This window comes from Lycium ferocissimum, chromosome 11, assembly GCF_029784015.1.
Source record: "Lycium ferocissimum isolate CSIRO_LF1 chromosome 11, AGI_CSIRO_Lferr_CH_V1, whole genome shotgun sequence".
NCBI lineage: Eukaryota > Viridiplantae > Streptophyta > Magnoliopsida > Solanales > Solanaceae > Lycium > Lycium ferocissimum.
In genome coordinates this window covers 36,142,546-36,160,910 of record NC_081352.1, presented here as the reverse complement: position 1 = coordinate 36,160,910, position 18,365 = coordinate 36,142,546, and the positions used below count along the sequence as shown (strand labels likewise).

At 34.5% G+C, this 18,365-nt stretch overlaps 2 protein-coding genes across 2 annotated transcripts; one reads left to right on the top strand and one right to left on the bottom strand.

The window, feature by feature from the left end:
• Positions 1-393: 393 nt before the first annotated feature.
• LOC132038295 (uncharacterized mitochondrial protein AtMg00810-like) lies at positions 394-1,095 on the bottom strand. The gene has a single exon (XM_059428980.1). The coding sequence runs from the start codon at positions 1,093-1,095 to the stop codon at positions 394-396; it is 702 nt and encodes a 233-aa protein (XP_059284963.1).
• Positions 1,096-10,715: 9,620 nt separating this feature from the next.
• Positions 10,716-12,826, top strand: LOC132036436 (NAC domain-containing protein JA2L-like). The gene is made up of 3 exons (XM_059426775.1): positions 10,716-11,001; positions 11,264-11,532; positions 11,936-12,826. The coding sequence occupies exons 1-3, from the start codon at positions 10,821-10,823 to the stop codon at positions 12,518-12,520; spliced, it is 1,035 nt and encodes a 344-aa protein (XP_059282758.1). The 5' UTR covers positions 10,716-10,820; the 3' UTR covers positions 12,521-12,826.
• Positions 12,827-18,365: the final 5,539 nt, after the last annotated feature.

Below are 18,365 nucleotides of genomic sequence, written 5' to 3'. Positions count from 1 at the left end.
AGAGAAAATGATTCAATATTGAATGAATAACTGAATGTACAGTGCATTGATATATACAAAATGACCTCCACTAACTAGTCTAACTAACTAACAATGTACAACTAACTATTTTCACCTAACTCCTCTAACTTTAAGTAATTGCATCATTAGTCCCACAACCTTCTACACTCCCCCTCAAGCTGATGGAAGAAAACAAGTTTTTCATCCCAAGCTTGCATACAAGATATTCATGTTTCGTGGTCTCAGATAAGGCCTTTGTGAGCAGATGCCAAGTTGTTCTTTTGTTCCAATGTGTTGAGTTTGTATGAGTCCTTCTTGAATCTTTTCCCTTACAAAGTGACAATCTATGTCAATATGTTTGGTCCTTCCATGGAAGATAGGATGTGCAGCAATCTATATAGCAGCCTTGCTATCACAGAATAGAGTTATTGGTAACCTCAATGACAAGCTCAGTTCTTTAAACAACCCATTCAACCATGTGATTTCGACTTGATGAGGCCATACTTCTAAATTGGAAATTTTCCGCCGTAACTCTTGGAAACTGTTTTGTTGTTTCTTGGATTTCCAGGATATCAATGCACCTCCAAATTTCATCACATATCCTGTAACTGACTTTTTTGTTTCCACACATGAGCCCCAATCTGAGTCATAATATGCAGTTACCTTCATGTCACCATCTAAGGGCATAAACAGACCAAGACCAGCAGTTCCCTTGATGTATCTAACCACCCTCTTAGCAGTTTCCATATGAGAGATTTTAGGTGCATGCATATGCTGGCTTAGAACCTGAACCACAAAGGCTAGATCAGTCCTTGTCATGGTTAGGTATAGTAGTCTACCAACAATTCTCTGATAGCTGCCTTTATCAGGCAACAATGCATCATGCTCAGCTACTTCAGGTTGAAACAAAATGTCATACTCAACTGAGGTGAGTTTGTGATTGAATTCAAGAGGTGTGTTAGATGGATTGCAATCAGTTAATCCCAACTCTGAAACTAACTCAAGTGCATACTTCCTTTGGCACAAATGAATCCCATTTTCAGAGCTGGTAAATTCTATTCCTAGAAAGAACTTCAACTCACCCAAATCCTTCATCTTGAACCTGGCTTAGAGATCTTGTCTCACTTGTTCAATGAGTCTTAGATCACTACCAGTTACCAATAGGTCATCCACATAAACTAACACAATCAGAATAGCACCCTCTTTCTGCTGAGTAAACAATGAATAATCATAGTGAGATTGTATAAACCCCATGTCTGTCAGAGCTTCTGTCAACTTCAAATTCGATTGCCTAGGAGCCTGTTTTAGACCATACGATGATTTGTGAAGTTTGCACACTTCTTCGAGACACCCCTCCCCCCCCCCCCCCCCGCCGCGGCTTGTAAAGCCATCAGGAATGTGCATATAAACATCTTCTAGCAAATCACCTGGGAGGAATGCATTGTACACATCCATCTGAAACACATACCAAGCAGAAGAGGCCATGCAACAACAGCTCGATCGTGACCATTTGGCCATAGGAGAGAAGGTCTCAGAGTAATCTAACCCCTCTTGTTGACTATAACCCTTAGCCACTAGTCTAGCCTTATATCTTTCCACTTCCCCTGATGATTTATACTTATCTTTCCAGTTCCCCTGATGATTTATACTTTACTTTGAACACCCATTTACAGCCAATAGGTTGTTTATCATAAGGCAAGTCTACAATGGACCAAGTGTGATTGTCCTCCAATGTATTAAGTTCATATTCCATAGCTGCTACCCACAGTAGGTCCTTACTAGCTTCAGCAAAAGATGTTGTTTCAATAATAGCAGAGAAAGTAGTTAGAGCTGCTTTGTGATGAAGGGATAAATGATCATAAGAAACAAAACTAGCAAGAGTATGTGCAGAAGTTCTAGGTTTAGAAGGCATGACATAGTCAGTTATCCAGGCAGGAGGTTTGATGGATCTAGAGGATTTTCTCACATCATCAGAAAGGACAGAAGGTAAAGTAGGAGGAAGAACAGGACTAGGTGAAGTAGGAGAAGAGACAAGATCTAGTGAGGGTATAGTGTGATCAGTGTCATGGCTAAGAGAGTCAGGTGGAGAGGACAGGACTGGAGGAGTATGAGAGGAGGAAGTTCATCATCAGAAGTAAGAGTTAAGACAGGAAAGATAGGGGAAATACCAGATTGAGTGGATTTGAAGGGAAAAATATCTTCTTTAAAGACTGTGTCTCTACTAACAAAGATATTTTTAGAAGTCAGATCAAAGAGTATGTAACCTTTTTGAGAAGAAGAGTAGCCAAGAAAAACAGAAGGAACTGCTCTAGGATTGAACTTATCAGTTTTTTTGACTCTAGAAGCATAACATAGGCTCCCAAAAACTTAGTGATCTAGTGATGGAGGAGTTTGAAATAGCTTTTCATAAGCAGATAGACCACATAGAGCTTGAATAGGCAACCTATTTTATGCCTCCTTTCCACCACCCCATTCTGCTGGGGTGTGTCTACACAAGAGGTCTGATGGAGCATACTATGATCTTTGAGTAAGGAACTAACTTGTTCATTGAGGAACTCAGTTCCATTATCAGTTCTCAAACACTTCACCCCTGTGTTAAACTGAGTTCTGACCATAAGAAGAAAATTTCTAAGAACCACCATGGTGTCTGCTTTAGTAACCATCAAAAAAATCCAGATGAATTTAGAGTAATCATCAACAAGGGTTAAGAAATATCTTTTCTCATTATAGGTTGGTACCCTGTAGGGACCCCACACATCAAAGATGTATCAATTTAAAAGCACAGGTAGACTGAGATGTACTAGTAAGAAATAACAGTCTTGATTGTTTTGCAACGGGACACACAGTACAAACATGATCTTTAGACTTCATATCATGAAACAAAGTAATTTGAGCTAGCACTTTAAGTGGAGCACGACCTAGTCTCTTATGCCACAAATGAATATCACACATTTTATTCTTAGTAATCATACTACTAATGTTGACAGTATTAGAAGTAAACTGGTCATATAGCTTTGCAGTAGGTAGATTGTACTGCACGTGGTTCATCTTGTGTAGAACAGCTTGATCTGCCTGTAAGATATAGAGGCTATCATCCTCTCTACCAATCCCTAGCACTTTCCCACTGGAGATACCCTGAAAGACACAAAAGTCAGGGAAAAATGCCACTAGACAGCCTAGTGCCATGGTGATTTTGGAGACTGACAGCAGATTATATTTAAAATCTGGTATGTACAGGACATTCTGAATGGTTTTATTTTGCAAAAATAGATGCATCACCAATGTGGCTGATATCTACTTGTTTACCATTTGGTAAATTCACTTTGTTCTTATCTTTCACATCCTGCACTCTAAGCCTTTTTAGTAAATTTATGTTATGTACCATGTGATTAGAGGCACCAGTGTCAATTATCCAATTGGATTCAACTAACTTGGATAAAAGAGCAAGATAAGTCTCTTTACCTGCAGTAGTAGATGTACCTGGTGTGTTCCCTGAAGAGCTAGCTCCTGAGTTCAGCCTGGCACTGTTTGCAACAGGTTCATGATCCTTTACCTTGAGCATTTGCAGGATCTGAGGGTATTGCTCCTGAGTAAAGAATGACATAGGTGTGTTTGGTATTGAACTGTTTGATCCTGAACTAGGAGTGACACCAGATGCATTAGAGTAGTTTGATCTTGATCTTCTGTGGTCGTTGGATTGTTAGCTAGGCGTGTCCTCCTTTCTTCTTGAACTTGAAATGAGCTGGATAACCATGCAGTTTGAAACAAGTATCCTTTGTATGACCTTTACTCTTGCAAAACTCACAGTAAAGATGTGACCTTGATCGGTTTTTCGGTTGGTTTTTTCAAAGTTGCGGTTTCGGTTTTTTGAAAGCATACCGAATTAGTTCGGATGGGTTCGGTTTTTTGAAGTTCGGTTCGGTTCGGTTCGGTTTCGGTTTTTTAATTCGGTTTTTTTTAGCAATTACACATCTCTCCATTTATTTTCATTTTTTCCTTCTGATTGCTTCGAGTTACGGAGGTTTACGCTAGACTAAATGTTTGAAGGTTTGATGACTTTAGAATCCAACCATAGTGATCATCCACACATACAAGATAATATCTTCTATATACAAAATATAATGTATTATACAACGTATAATAAAATCATCGAGGTTATAAAATTTTATATAGTGTATAATTAAATTATGTGACCTATATCTAATTTATTATAATAGGTGAAACAAATTATTAGTCCTATGTATAACATTTTTATTATACTATATGAAAAAATCAACACTCAAATTATTAGTATACTTGATAACCTATAGTGTTAAATGAAAGTTGACATCTATTTTTATGGAACAATGAAAGAAGTTGAGAATAAGGAGGAAGTAGAAAAGGTAAGAAAAAAACGGCGGGAAAAAAATCTTGAGAATAAGGAGGAAGTATGAAATTGTATAAAAATGATCTATGAACAACAAATTTGGAGTTATTCATCTGAAGGTTTCGTTATATATAGCAATTTGATTTACTTTAAAACATTTAACTTGTCGTGTAATGTTTAATAACATTTAGTTACATAAGAGTATTATTATAATATTATTGTCTACTTATGTTTTTTTCCCAAAAAAAAATTGTATTCATGTAGTAAAAAAAAAAAAAAAAAAAATCGGTTTAACGAAAAACCGGTGAAAACCGGAACCCGAACAAGAAATTGTTATTTAAAAAAACCGAAAAACACAAAACCGAAACAGGTGGTGGCTCGTCCATTTCCGGTTCTTTGACTCTCCATCGATTATCAATCATAGCATGTGATAACCATTGATTTATGGTGGGAATAGGGTAGGATCATAATGTCACTAGCGTCATTATTCATTCTGACTGACTCTGTCCAATCCTTCTTTGACTCTCCACATTATCAATCATAGCATAGGCTTGATTTATGGTGGGAATAGGGTAGATCATAAGGACTTGACTCTTAGCCTAATCAGAGGTTTCATTTAAACCCATGAGAAACTGCCATAATCTTTGCAACTGAACATGTTCAACATATTTCTTTGATTCAGGGAAAGGACAACATGGAGGAGGGATCAGTGCTTGCAATGCATCCCATAACTCTCTAAGTCTCGAAAAGTATAAAGACACAAATGCAGCTCCTTGTGTCAAGGTAGCAATCTCTTTATGAAGATAAAAGGCTTTATATATGCATCCACCTTGTCAAATCTCTCTCTGAGATCTTCCTAGACCTTGTGTGCATCAGAACCATATATCACTGTGCTATACAAATCCTTAGACACAGTGTTCATAATCCATCCTAACACTATAGCATTACATATATCCCATGTGTCATGAAGACTCGAATCATACAATTCCTTTGTACAGGTGCCTAGAACAAAACCTAGTTTGTTTTTACCTTGCAATAATAGTTTCATAGACTTGCTCCATAAGGAATAATTCTCAGATCCTTGAAGTAAGACAGAAATCAGAACCGAACCTTGAGTATCAGAAGGGTGAATATACAATGGATGATTGTGATTAACTTGCTCCGATTGTTGAGTATTCTGAGTGCTTTGATTCTGAGTTTCAGTTTCTACAGTAATTCCTTCATGAACCGCCATAGTTGTAAGCTAATTTTACAGAATTTCTTCGATTTCACCTCAAAATTGCTCGAATTGTTGTTCGCAATGCACAAGCACACACAGTTTCTTCGCAGTTTCTTCGATTTCACCTCAAATTTGTTTGAATTGTTGTTCGCAATGCACAAACACACACAATTTCTCACTAGGAACCCTAGCTTTGATCGAATTCAGATTACAATGAATGCTCACACAAAAAACTCTAATCTCACTCTTAAATTCATTCGTTTCTAGCTAACCTAGCTACTATAACCTGGCTTTGATACCATGTTGAGATAATCCAGTCATGGAGTAATTAGTGATCATAAGGAAGAGAAGGGAAAGAGTTTAGAGAAAATGATTCAATATTGAATGAATAGCCAAATGTCACCAGTGCATTGATATACTTAAAATGACCTCCACTAACTATTCTAACTAACTAACAATGTACAACTAACTATTTTCACCTAACTCCTCTAACTTTAAGTAATTGCATCATTAGTCTCACAACCTTCTACAAAACTACATACTTAGCCATAGCATCAGTAACTGTGTTTGCGTCCTTGAAACAGTGCTGAACTTTGATGTGCCTTATTGTAATAATCTTCCTTATTTGCTCTACTTCATGGACAAATTCCCAAGGAATCGTATAGGACCCTTCAAGCCATTTCACAACCATTATTGAGTCAACTTCCAAAATATTATCTTTGACATCATTTAACTTAATCCAATTGATCCCAAAGAGAGAAACCTTGAACTCTGTACCATTATTAGAACAAAACAGAATATGTTTCATAAAGGCCGTGATAATATCTCCTCTGAAGTCTCTGGCAATTCCTCCAATCTCAGCGTTCTTTTCTTGGGCATAGCTGCTTCCATCAATATTGATGTTGACATAATTCAGGTGGTTTGTCCCAAATGACAGGCTTAACCTGACCTTATAGGACTCCATAGAAATGCATAAGTTGTTCCAGTTGTGTTTGTAGTCTACCTTGTAACCTCTCTTGTCCATGAAACTCTTCAAATGTTGATTAACTTCATAACATATCTTGGAAACTGAGTATCTTTTGTTTCCATATTTAATTGCACTCCAAGCTTTCTAAAGTTCATAGCAAATAAAGATGGGAATACTTTGGCAATGCCAATTTAAATATTCAGTTCCTGGTGATGTGGTTGCACCAAGACATAATCATGTGTTGGATACTCTGATCTTGCATATTAATACCCATTGAATTCCCAAAAAACTTGCATATTTTATTAGCCATATCCCCCTGAATAAAGACATGAAAGATAGATTCTTCTTTGGACTGCTCACAACAGCAACACATAGGATCAGAGTTTCCTGTAAAGTTCTTGATTTTGTCATACATAAGCAATTTCTTCCTAATGGCTCTCCAAATGATTTAAGCCATTTTGATAGACATTCCTTTGTTCCATATGTAGTTCCAAATAGGCATTTCTAGCATGATTTTTCTGGGAGTTTGGAATGCAGTGACACAACAAAATTTGCTAATGGTATTGATGGTCCATATTGCTTGATATTTTAAGTTTCTGGGGCCAATTTCCACCCTTTGAATGAGTTTACAGATGTTCCCATGCAGAAGCTTTAATATGTACTCCGTGTCCCACTCATCTCCTTGTAAACAATATGCAGCAGTAAAAGTTCAAAGGTTTGTTCTCTTTAGGATGTATAATGCTAGAGGACCAATACCAGACCAATTGTCCCACCAGAAAGATACTTGAGTTTCATTCAACTCCCACAGAATGAAAGCTTCAGTCTCCGCCTTAATTCCCATGAGATCTTTCCAAATGCACTTGTACGCACTATAGCGTTGATACATTACCTTAGGGGTATATATATAGAGGAAAATGTTATAAAACTTTTATGTTTTGATTGTTTTAAATGCATTAGAAATATTTCCATCAAAATATATTTTTCTCCTCACTGGAACTTCATAAGAGGAGAAAAGTCATCAAACGTGATGAGATTAATATGATCCATCTATTTTTTTCAAAGGCAATTGAATTCGGATATTAAATTAATGAATTATGAATTAAAGCTCTCTAGAGTTATTTGGTTCTTTCATCATCATACTATTCTAAAAGTGAAAAATCACAAAGTTTAAAGTTAGATTACCAAAATGTCCATGAAATGTTGAAAGACCTTTTTACCCCTCAATCAATTAATACTCTTATAATGTTTTTACTAGTTGATTAATTGACTTAAAAGAATATAAAAATAATAGAAATTGTTGCTAAAATGCTTAAGAAAATTATAACCGAAAAGCTTCGAAAGTTTTCACAGTAGGGATAATTGATTCTTCCTTTCCTTTTTTCTTCATATACGTTTACAGACGAAAAAATGATTACTGAAAAATTCAAAAATATTAACTGAGATATAATGATTAATCTTTAATATGCAAGAATATATATGCAGTTTAGGTAATAATTTTTTCTACTATAAGTTAAGTAATAAGATGCTAAGTATACACGTGTTTTGCACGTGTCAAAAACTAAAACTAATAATATGCACATATTAATAAAATTTTAAGACAATACAGAATTTTGACTAAAATTGTTGGATTATGTCTAAACCGTTCCTTCTACGTTATCTCTACCCCCGATTAAAAATCTCAACTTCAAAATACACCCAAAAAAGAAGAAGAAAGGGACAAAACAAGGTGGAAGAAAAAAAGGAAAAAAGAAAAGGAAAGAATGGGGACGTGTCAATCAATTGTGACGCCGTTACAACACCTTTTGTCTGCACTCGTTTTCCTCATTCCCTTCTAATGAAAGCAAACATCACCAAATTCCAAAACGTCAGTCCCTTTTCTTGTGTCCATGTGTCCGCACATGTCCTACACTCTACTCTCTTTTTTCCCTATTTCTGCGGACGTGTTTTTAACCCACGCATGAAAAATGCCTAGTCTTTTTTCCTTTTTTTGCTTTAAGTTTCGTTGTATAGTTAAAAATATTTGATAATTAAAAGAGGAAAATACATGAATTCAACAAATATCTTATTAAGTCACCGAGTTGTCCTGCCACGTGCAAGTCACGTGTCTCTATATCACTTGAGCTTCTAGAATACTACGGTGAAATTTTGTCCGGAGACATAAGGAGCGGTGAAATTCTATCTGTAATAACAGCGTTAACTATTAGCCCCTTTTCTTGTGTCCATTGTCCACACGTGTCCTACACTCTTCTCTACTTTTTCCCTATTCTCTGCCGACGTGTTTTTAACCCACACATAAAAAAATGCTTATTTTCTCCTTTTTTCGATGTAGGTTTCGTTTTATAATTAAAAATACTTAATGGTTAAAAGAGGAGAAAAGGAATTCAACAAATATCTTATCATCACCGAGTCGTCCTGCCACGTGCAAGCCACGTGCCTCTATATCACTTAAGTTTATAGAACACTACGGTGAAATTTTGTCCGGAGAGATAATGAAGCTTCTAAAACATTGCGGTGAAATTTTTACCGGAAGGATAACGAAGTATGTTTTTTAGTATTTATTTCACCATACAACATTAAATGTGATTTTACACATAAAAGACAAATATGTTTTTTGGTATTTATTTGAGTCTACTAATTTCGTCATGACTCATCATGACAAAGATGCCACACACTCTGGATTTCTCTCGGAGGCTTCACACGACGAGCATGCATACTTTTCATCTATCATCAACTATCCTTTAGAAGAAACAAAAACTTGCCAATTTGGTTAAATTTGAAAGCTCTTAGTGGTGAAAGAAGTGAACTTGCAACATGCAATATAGGTACTAGGATTTGGTATAGAATTTTTGGAGTTGATTTCTCGAAAGGTCACTCAACTATCCTCATTGTAACACAAAAGTCACTTAACTTTGTTTTGTAACTGGAAAGTCTTTCAACTTTCATTTTTGTAACACAAAAGTCACTTAACTTTATTTCGTAACTGGAAAGTCACTCAACTTTCATTTTTGTAACACAAAAGTCATTCAACTCATTTTAGTCAACTTTTGCTGACGACATTTTTTTTAAAAGTTAAATCCTTATTTATAAACTTAGCCATTTTTACGACTCGCCCTCCTAACCTGACCCGCTCTCCAATGAATTTAGTGTAGGTCTTGATGAAGATGTCTGAGAACTGATCAGTAGTGTAAATTTTGTTGAGCAGAGGATTAATATAGTTAATTTTGAACAAAATCATCACGTCCTGGCTCTGCATTAACTAAGTGAATTGAAACGTTGATTATCGATGTGGCAAGTACTTTCCCTGCAATCACTACCAACTTCTTATGGTATTCTTTGTAAAAATCAAGTTGTTTGCTTAAGGGAATTGCATTCTGAGTACATCATACATGAAAAGAAGAACGGAGGTACAACTAGACTCGGTTGATTTGTGTAATATTTTGTCAATAGAATGTATAAATTTCCTTGAAGAACTGTTACTACTTGCAAATAGCTTAACAGTAGTGTCATATTAACCAGATGAACTTGAGGCAAAATTTTAAGGCCCGAGTAGGGAGGAGAATCCAGTCACGTTACAAGTAAAAATTACTAGTAGTATAAAATTTCAGTCATTAGTGTTTTGTTATAAAAAAATTGGATAGCGAATCCGTTTAGTGGGACGGATCACCAAATGATAAACATGGGTGAGTTTATATTAAATAAGGATTTTTCACGTGGGGGTTAAAAACAAGTCTAAATAGTTCGTGAAGCAAATTTTGAATATTTTTTTTTATGGTTAAAAGAGGAAAAAAGGAATTCAACAAATATATTATTAAGTCACCAAGTCATCCTGCCACGTGCCTCTATATCACGTAAGCTTCTAGAACACTAGTAAAATTTTATCAGGAGGGATAACGAAGCAGTGAAATTTTGTCCATGATAATAACCTCAAAAATGCGAATCTTGTTCTCCAGTGCTATGGGTTCATGCACTTTGCCTCATGGCTTTTACCAGTACATTAGATAAGGTCGGCCGCTTGATAAAGCAGAACCTTTTCAACGTGTCAACTTTTAAACGCCATGGTGAATATTTGTTGACCCATCGAAAAGGACGACCGTACTTATCTCTAGTCACTTTTTTTTTACTGAGTCTCTGCCTATATAAGCACCCACCATAGCTCACAATTGAAGAAAAAAATTAGAAAAACAAAATCAAGAATATCAATTTTTCTCTCCAAATTTTCTATTTTATACTTGCTACAATTCTCTCTCTGCATTTTATAACCAGTGAAAATGGGTCTTCAGGAAACGGATCCTCTTTCACAGCTAAGTTTACCACCCGGGTTTCGGTTTTACCCGACTGATGAAGAGCTTTTAGTTCAATACTTATGCCGCAAAGTTGCTGGTCATGATTTCTCTTTACAAATCATTGGAGATATTGATTTGTACAAATTTGATCCTTGGGATCTTCCTAGTAAGTTTCTTTTTTTCTTTCAAATTAATTACTCCCTTTGTCTTTATTGATACAGTTCAAATTTGAAGAGTCAAACAAGATAATTTTTGTGACTTATACACTATTTTTTACGTAGTCTTCAAAAAAAAAAAAAAATTAGCTTAGAGCAGATTTAGAAGTTTGACTCTTGAAATCCGAATTTTATTATTAGTATAGAAAGGGTAATTTTAGTGTTGTCTTACTTGATTAAGTAATTAACTGTTTTATTCTTGTTTTTGTAAAGGCAAGGCGATATTTGGAGAAAAAGAATGGTACTTTTTTAGTCCAAGAGATAGGAAGTATCCAAATGGATCAAGACCAAACAGAGTAGCTGGTTCTGGATATTGGAAAGCAACTGGAACTGATAAAGTAATTACTACTGAAGGAAGAAAAGTTGGAATAAAAAAAGCTTTAGTGTTTTACATTGGTAAAGCACCTAAAGGAACAAAGACCAATTGGATTATGCACGAATACAGACTCAGTGAACCTTCAAGAAAAATTGGAAGTTCCAGGGTATGTTCACACGTGGAACTTTTTATTTATAAAATGTTTTTCAGCTCTTATCAGCTAAGAAAAATGGAAGTTCTTCTGTTTATAAAATTTGTTTCAGCACTTAAAAATGTTTTTCAGCTCTTATCATCAAGAAAAATGGAAGTTTTGCGGTTTATTCACATAGCCTCTTTTTTAATTCTCATTCGTAACGGTTTATTTATAAAATTTGTTTCAGCACTTAACGCTCTTATCAGCTAGAAAAAATGGAAGTTTTAGGGTATATATGTACATAACCTCTTATTTCATTTGAATAAAAATGTTTTTCAGCTATTTAGGATAAGCTTAATCCAAACGAGTTCTTACTTACAATTATTTTTCTTTTCAGAATTGTGACATTAATAGTGTTTTTTTTTCGTACTTTCAGCTGGATGATTGGGTGCTTTGTCGAATTTACAAGAAGAATTCGAGTGGTCCAAAACCGAATATTTCTGATTTACAGAACAAGGAAATAAGTCATGGTTCATCATCATCATCGTCATCTCAATTCGACGATATGCTCGAATCTCTACCAGAAATTGAAGACCAGTATTTCAGCTTACCAAGAATGAACTCTATTAGGAATTTTCAACAAGATGATAAACTCAATCTTCAACAATTGGGTTCTGGTAACTTTGATTGGGCAACTCTAGTTGGATTTAATTCGGTCCCTGAAATGGCAACTGGAAGCCAAGCTACTGTACCGGGAAATCAAGAACCAGTGCAACATGTGAACAGCAACCAGAATAGTTACAATGACTTTTTTGTCCACCAAACGCCGTTAAATTTTCACGGAGATGTGAAGTTTGAAGGAGGGGTTGCTGAAGAAGTCGACAGCAGGATTAGGGTTCAACGAGTTAACAAATCGGGTTTCTTCCAAGAGAATTCAACCCGACCCGGTTGGGATTCCGTGCCCGACCCGTTTGGGATTCGGTACCCGACCCAAGCAGTAAATATGGGGTTTACTGGGTAAATATTGAAAGGTTAGAAAAACTGTAGAAGCATTGGTCAAGGGGGTAAAAATGTGAATGTAATTCAGCCAATTTGGTAATATTGTGCTGATTATTTAGGTGGTAAGGGCATTTATTCTTTGGTTGGTGAAGAAAAAAACAGAACAATTGACCTGATTTTGTTCATGCAACTATGCACATTTATAATATATTTGTTGTACACACTGTTGAATGTTGTAGTCAAATATAGCAGGGGATGTATTGTGTTAAGACTTTGGTGATGTAGAATACAAATTAGAGGTTTCTAGCCAATATTTTGCTGTTGTAAAGTTTCGAGTCCCTTGTTCCCTTAATTGTTTTTTCCTTCATATTTCCTTAAATCTAAACTAGAAGATGTTAAGCAGATTAAAAGTGCTTATTCCCGATAAATTGAATAGATCAATGTTTTTCAATAGAGGCTATTCTGGATCTATTCTTAAACACGAGATCATTTTTGTGTAGTACAAAATGAAACGAGTTTTATCCTTTTAATTTGGGCAAGTGTTTCATTTTATCCTTTCTTATTTTGGCTAAGTACAACTAACAACATTACATATTCACTGTAGTAGCACAAGTGAGGTGTTTCATTTTATCCTTTTTATTTGGGCACTGTACAACAACAACATAGTGTAGTAGCAAAAATTGAATTTTAGGACGATAGAATGTACTGTATTTAGATCCTGTGCCATATCTCGTGGGCAAAGTACACAAATAAAGTAGTTGACAACAACATACCAGTGCCATAAAGTGGGGTCTATATAGAGTGTACACAGACCTTATCTCTATCTCAAAGATAGAGAGGCTGTCTCCGGAACCCTCGGCTCAAGGAAATGTAATCGTTTATAATATTTTAATTTAACGACTTTCGATTTAAAATTTAAAGTTTAAACTGCCACAATAAAAATTTTAAGTATATATGATCTTCATTTAACTCAGCAACACTTGTCCCAATTGAGTCTTACACAGCGAGAATCTGAATTATGCGGTTTCAATACAGATATCAACACCGAATAAGAAATAAATAAAAAAACTCATAAACAAAAGTGTCACGAAGGTCCTTAGTAGGCGATTTTAACATGGGTTCTGTAAGAACATTCTTTAGGGATATCGTCGTTATAATAAATCATATCTTTAGTAGAACCAAATTTATAGTTGTTCCGATCCTAGTTTATCGTAGATTGCTTGCTTATGTATGAGAAAATCTAATTAAAAAAAATAACATTGGTCTAATGACCAAATTCATGATCGATTTTACCAAATTAGATAAAATTAGATGTGGTGCAAAAGGGAAAAGGCAGAGACATTGAAATGACTATTGGAAATGAACATATTCAAGTAGTAGCAAATATTATGAAATTCTTCTTAGAGGTATATTTAAATAAAAAAGCACAAAATGTTTGTACCTAAATTCAGCTGCTAATGTTCATGCGCACAACCTAATAAGTTGATTTTTAATCCTAATTATCCAAAGGTTGATTTTTAATCCTAATTATCCAAAGGTCTAAGAAGTACTCAGCAAGTTATTTACTTTTCTAACTAAAGACATTAAAAGTAAAATAAATTAATAGAGAACTTCTTGACACATGTTGTAATAAAAATATTCTAAGCAATAGTTTTGAATTTGACTAATTGAGTGTGACAGTTCCTCTATAAAATATGTGATCCAATCCAGTACTTAATTAAAGACGCAATCTCCATTTGACACTCCTAATTAAATGCCATTAAATGGGAACGAACTACTTCGATGACTTTAGTTCTGAAGAATTTTCTTTCTCCTTGTCATACTCTTTAGCTTTTCTTCCAAAAAAAAAAAAAGTGTTTATGAAGTTATAAGGGTTTTCCAGAATTAGCAAAAGTCAGAAAATATTGGTAGAATTTTATGAAACGTCATCAATAGTTGTCGATTACTTCCTCTGTCCCAATCTTTTATTTTAATAAAAGAACTTGTTTTTTTAATCTGTCACGAAAAACTTGTCACGTTCATATTCAAAAAATAATTCAATTTTTAACTTGTCATTTTATTCTTAATGAGTTGATTAATGATCATACAAATGTCTATTGCTTGTTTTAAGCTGATTTACACAAATGTCATTTTTTTAGGCTACCATTTAAATTTTGTCCGTGTTTTCAAAAGTTGTACAAATACAATAATTGAAACTGACAAAACATTAGAGTGTTGTCCAACGTCCATAAAGTTTTGGTCTATGTTATTTACGCTTTCTCACAAAATTTTCAGTTTGCTTATAATAAAATTTTAAAACGTGATTTAAAAGATCTATAAGTTAAAAGAAAAATAAAAAGACGGACATTTATTTTTTGGGACAACTAGTGAAAAAATTTGTGCTCAAGTTTACAAATTTTAAAATTATTATTTTTCTAGAAAAAATTCGTGTTCAATTAAACAGTGTAACATAACCGAGACGAAGAGAGTATTAAGTTAAAGGAAACAATGAGCTAGTAGGCTCTAGTAGTATGTGACATTTTATGAATCTACCACCACTTCCAAATATAAAGTTGGGTTCACAAGGTCTCATATACACTTGTCCTTTGGGTCTTTTTCCTTATATGAGACGATTTTGTTTTGCTGACATATGGACTTTATTTTTTACGTTACAATTAGTTTTCTGGCATTTGGTATGCAAGGTGTCTTTGTTTTATGCTATGACAACATCAAATGTGATGTACACGTAACAGACAGTTGTGGTTTTTGGTATTTATTTGGGTACTAATTTCCTCATGACTCAATCATGACAAAGATGCCACACACTCTGGATTTCTCTCGGAGGGTTCACATGACGAGCATGCATACTTGTCATCTATCATCAACTATCCTTTAGAAGAAACAAAAACTTGCCAATTTGTTTAAATTTGAAAGTTCTTAGAGGTGAAAGAAGTGAATTTGCAACATGCAATATATGTTCTAGCTAGGATTGGTATAGAATTTCAGCACAGTGTGCTCGAGTTTCAGTTGTAAAAAATTGAAACTGCAACATACAATGTTGGAGTTTTCGAACATATTTTGCTAGAATCTTACTTGCAAAAGTTTCTAACCTGTTGGAGCATTTTTCGTGTTTTAACTAAGAGTATTTTCTTCGGAATTTTATTTTTGTTTTAAAATGTGGTTAAATGTTGAATTGTTTCGAAACGGAGGCAAAAATTTTAATTAGCGGTCCAAAAATGGGTACCATGTTTTGGTGATTTGCCACGCAATTCGTCCGATACTCGCATTTGGGATCGGTTAAATTTGAATTTGCGCCAAATAATCCAACATTGAGGATAAAATACTTCCTAACAAAAACGACTTAAAACGCCTATTTGTCCATTTCACCTAAAATATTTGCCGTTGACTAACCGATTGTGTGTTTTTTAATTCACCGCCCATTTCACCCAAAATATTTTGAGTTGACTTAGACCATTGCTTTGAGTAAACGAAGTTTATTCTCAAGACTTAGAGCCCGTTTGGATTGTCTTATAAGTGGTCAAACCAGCTTATAAGCTGCTTTTTAATTTTTTAGGTGTTTGGCAAACCAGCTTATAAGTTAAAAAAGCGCTTAGAATAAGCCAAAAAAAAATTAAGCTGGGGTAGCCCAACTTATTTTTTTAGCTTATAAGCTGCTTTTTTTGTCAAACCAGCTTATAAGCCACTTTTTTTAAGCTAAGCCAAACGGGCTCTTAAACTATCTCTCATTTATGGATTATCTCATTATCTTTTCGGCAAAGCTGTCTTATCTCATATTCAACCACGTTTATTGAATTCACAGCCCATTTATTTTTGCCAAGGTGATACTTATTTTGGGATTGGCAATTTGCAGGATTGTCCTTTGCTGGGGTTGTCTTTAATTTTTTTCCCTCAAATCAGTGGTCTTTAATTTTTGCCCTTCGCTAAAAGTCCCTTGGTTTCAGGTTCGAACCCCCGCTCAGTCAAAAATATTTTCAAAAAATCGCAAGGCATAAGTTGGATTTGCAAGGCATAAGTTGGGTTTCAAACTTTGCCTTAAGGCAAAAAAAAAAAAAAATGTTGAAATTTTGCAAACCTCTGTCTTAAGGTCTAACTTTGGGAAAAAGTGCAAAAGTTAGGCCTGAAGGCAGAGGTTTGCCTTAAGGCCTTAAGGCATAAGTTAGGGTCCAACTTATGCGTTGCGAATCCCAACTTCTGCCCTGCGAATCCAACTTATGCCTTGTGAATCCCAACTACTGCCCTGCGAATCCAACTTATGCCTTGTGAATCCCAACTTCTGCCTTGCGAATCCAACTTATACCTTGCGCATTCCAACTTCTGCCCTGCGAATCCAACTTCTGCCTTGCGATTTTTTTTTTTTTTTTTTACTGAGTCTAAGTTCGAACCTAGGACCTATGGGTGTTAAGCGAAGGGCAAATATTAAAGACCATCAATTTGAGGGACAAAATTAAAGATCACCCCAAAAGAAGGACAATCCGCGCAAAAAAATGTTTTGGGATGGAAGGAGTAACTAATTGGGTTTTACCAACTGTACAATTTTCTCTTGATTTGGGTCTTGCTTCTCCTTTGACTTGAGACTTGGGACTTTTCTATGAACATGAATTGGGTCCAAATTACTCTTAGCCCGTATAATTCTGTTCCTCTTGGGCCTAGTCCATTCCATATGAAGGCCCAGTGTCAGTTATTGTGGTTCAATTCGAAAAAGGGAAAACTGCATATATATACATATATATATGTAAAATTTTCACAAACAGCTACCTTTTAGCTCCTTCTAACAACCTATAACTATATGTTCTACATTTACAGTTCGTAGTTAGAGGACCTATATTTAGCTAGTAGATGCGTCGACTTAAATATAGGATACATATAACGGAAATACACACGCTGAGAAAACTGAAAGTGCTATATATATGGAAATAAAATTTATTCCAATTTAAATTAAAATCAGTTTTTAATGTTCCCTGGTTCACACAAATATCCTCCCATTCCATATCTGATCTCATATCTCATTCAAACAGCTAATAAATTCAAAAAAAAATAATTCAAAAAGTAAATTAATATTTTTAACCCAAAAAAACAAAAAAGTTCAAAAACTAGTTCATCAAAAAACTTTGAAAAATAACAATATCAAACCAAAGGGAATGAGCTCGTTTTAAACGACGAATATATATTTGAATTCATCTCAATGAAATATCGAATTCAAGTTGAGTTCATAATTGAGGTAACAACGTTTCCATCGCAAACTTTTATTTTTTTTATTTTTCTGAAATTTTGAAAAATATAGTCAAAATATATGAAAAATATATCTGAAATATAGTCAATGTAAAACCAATAAGTAATATTGAACGTAATAATCAAAAATACAATTAAAATATAGCCAAATTATAGTCATAATTGAGGTAACAACGCTTTCACTGCAACTTTTTTTTTTTCTAAAATTTTTCTAAATATAGTCAAAATATATCTGAAATATAGTCAACAGAAACCAGAATAAGTATATTGAACATAATAATCAAAATACAATTAAAAATATAGCCAAAATATATATGAAAAACAACTATTAAAATATCAATCCAAAGTGGGAAAAAAAATATAAGTTAAATACACGGTGAAACGTAAAAATCAGTATAGAATCTTACCTTTTTTTGGGATTTAGATTTGAATTATGAGTGAAATTAATGAGTAGTTAATTAGAGATAAACAAGGAAGTTGAACTATTATAAACCGATTTGAAATTGGAGGAAATTAAGGGATATTGGGCATAATGGCATGTATTTAGGGGGATAGGAGAGAGGGACGTTTTTTTTTTTTTTTTTTGCTTAAATTTAGGGGTATGGGAAGTTATCAGATAAGTGGTAAAAAAGTGATAG

Excerpts from the sequence above, each read along its gene's own strand:
- LOC132038295 (XM_059428980.1), bottom strand. The coding sequence starts at position 1,095 with ATGAAGGATTTGGGTGAGTTGAAGTTCTTTCTAGGAATAGAATTTACC.
- LOC132036436 (XM_059426775.1), top strand. The coding sequence starts at position 10,821 with ATGGGTCTTCAGGAAACGGATCCTCTTTCACAGCTAAGTTTACCACCC. Across the intron at positions 11,002-11,263 it reads TGATCCTTGGGATCTTCCTA|GCAAGGCGATATTTGGAGAA; the intron begins GTAAGTTTCTTT and ends GTTTTTGTAAAG. Across the intron at positions 11,533-11,935 it reads GAAAAATTGGAAGTTCCAGG|CTGGATGATTGGGTGCTTTG; the intron begins GTATGTTCACAC and ends TCGTACTTTCAG.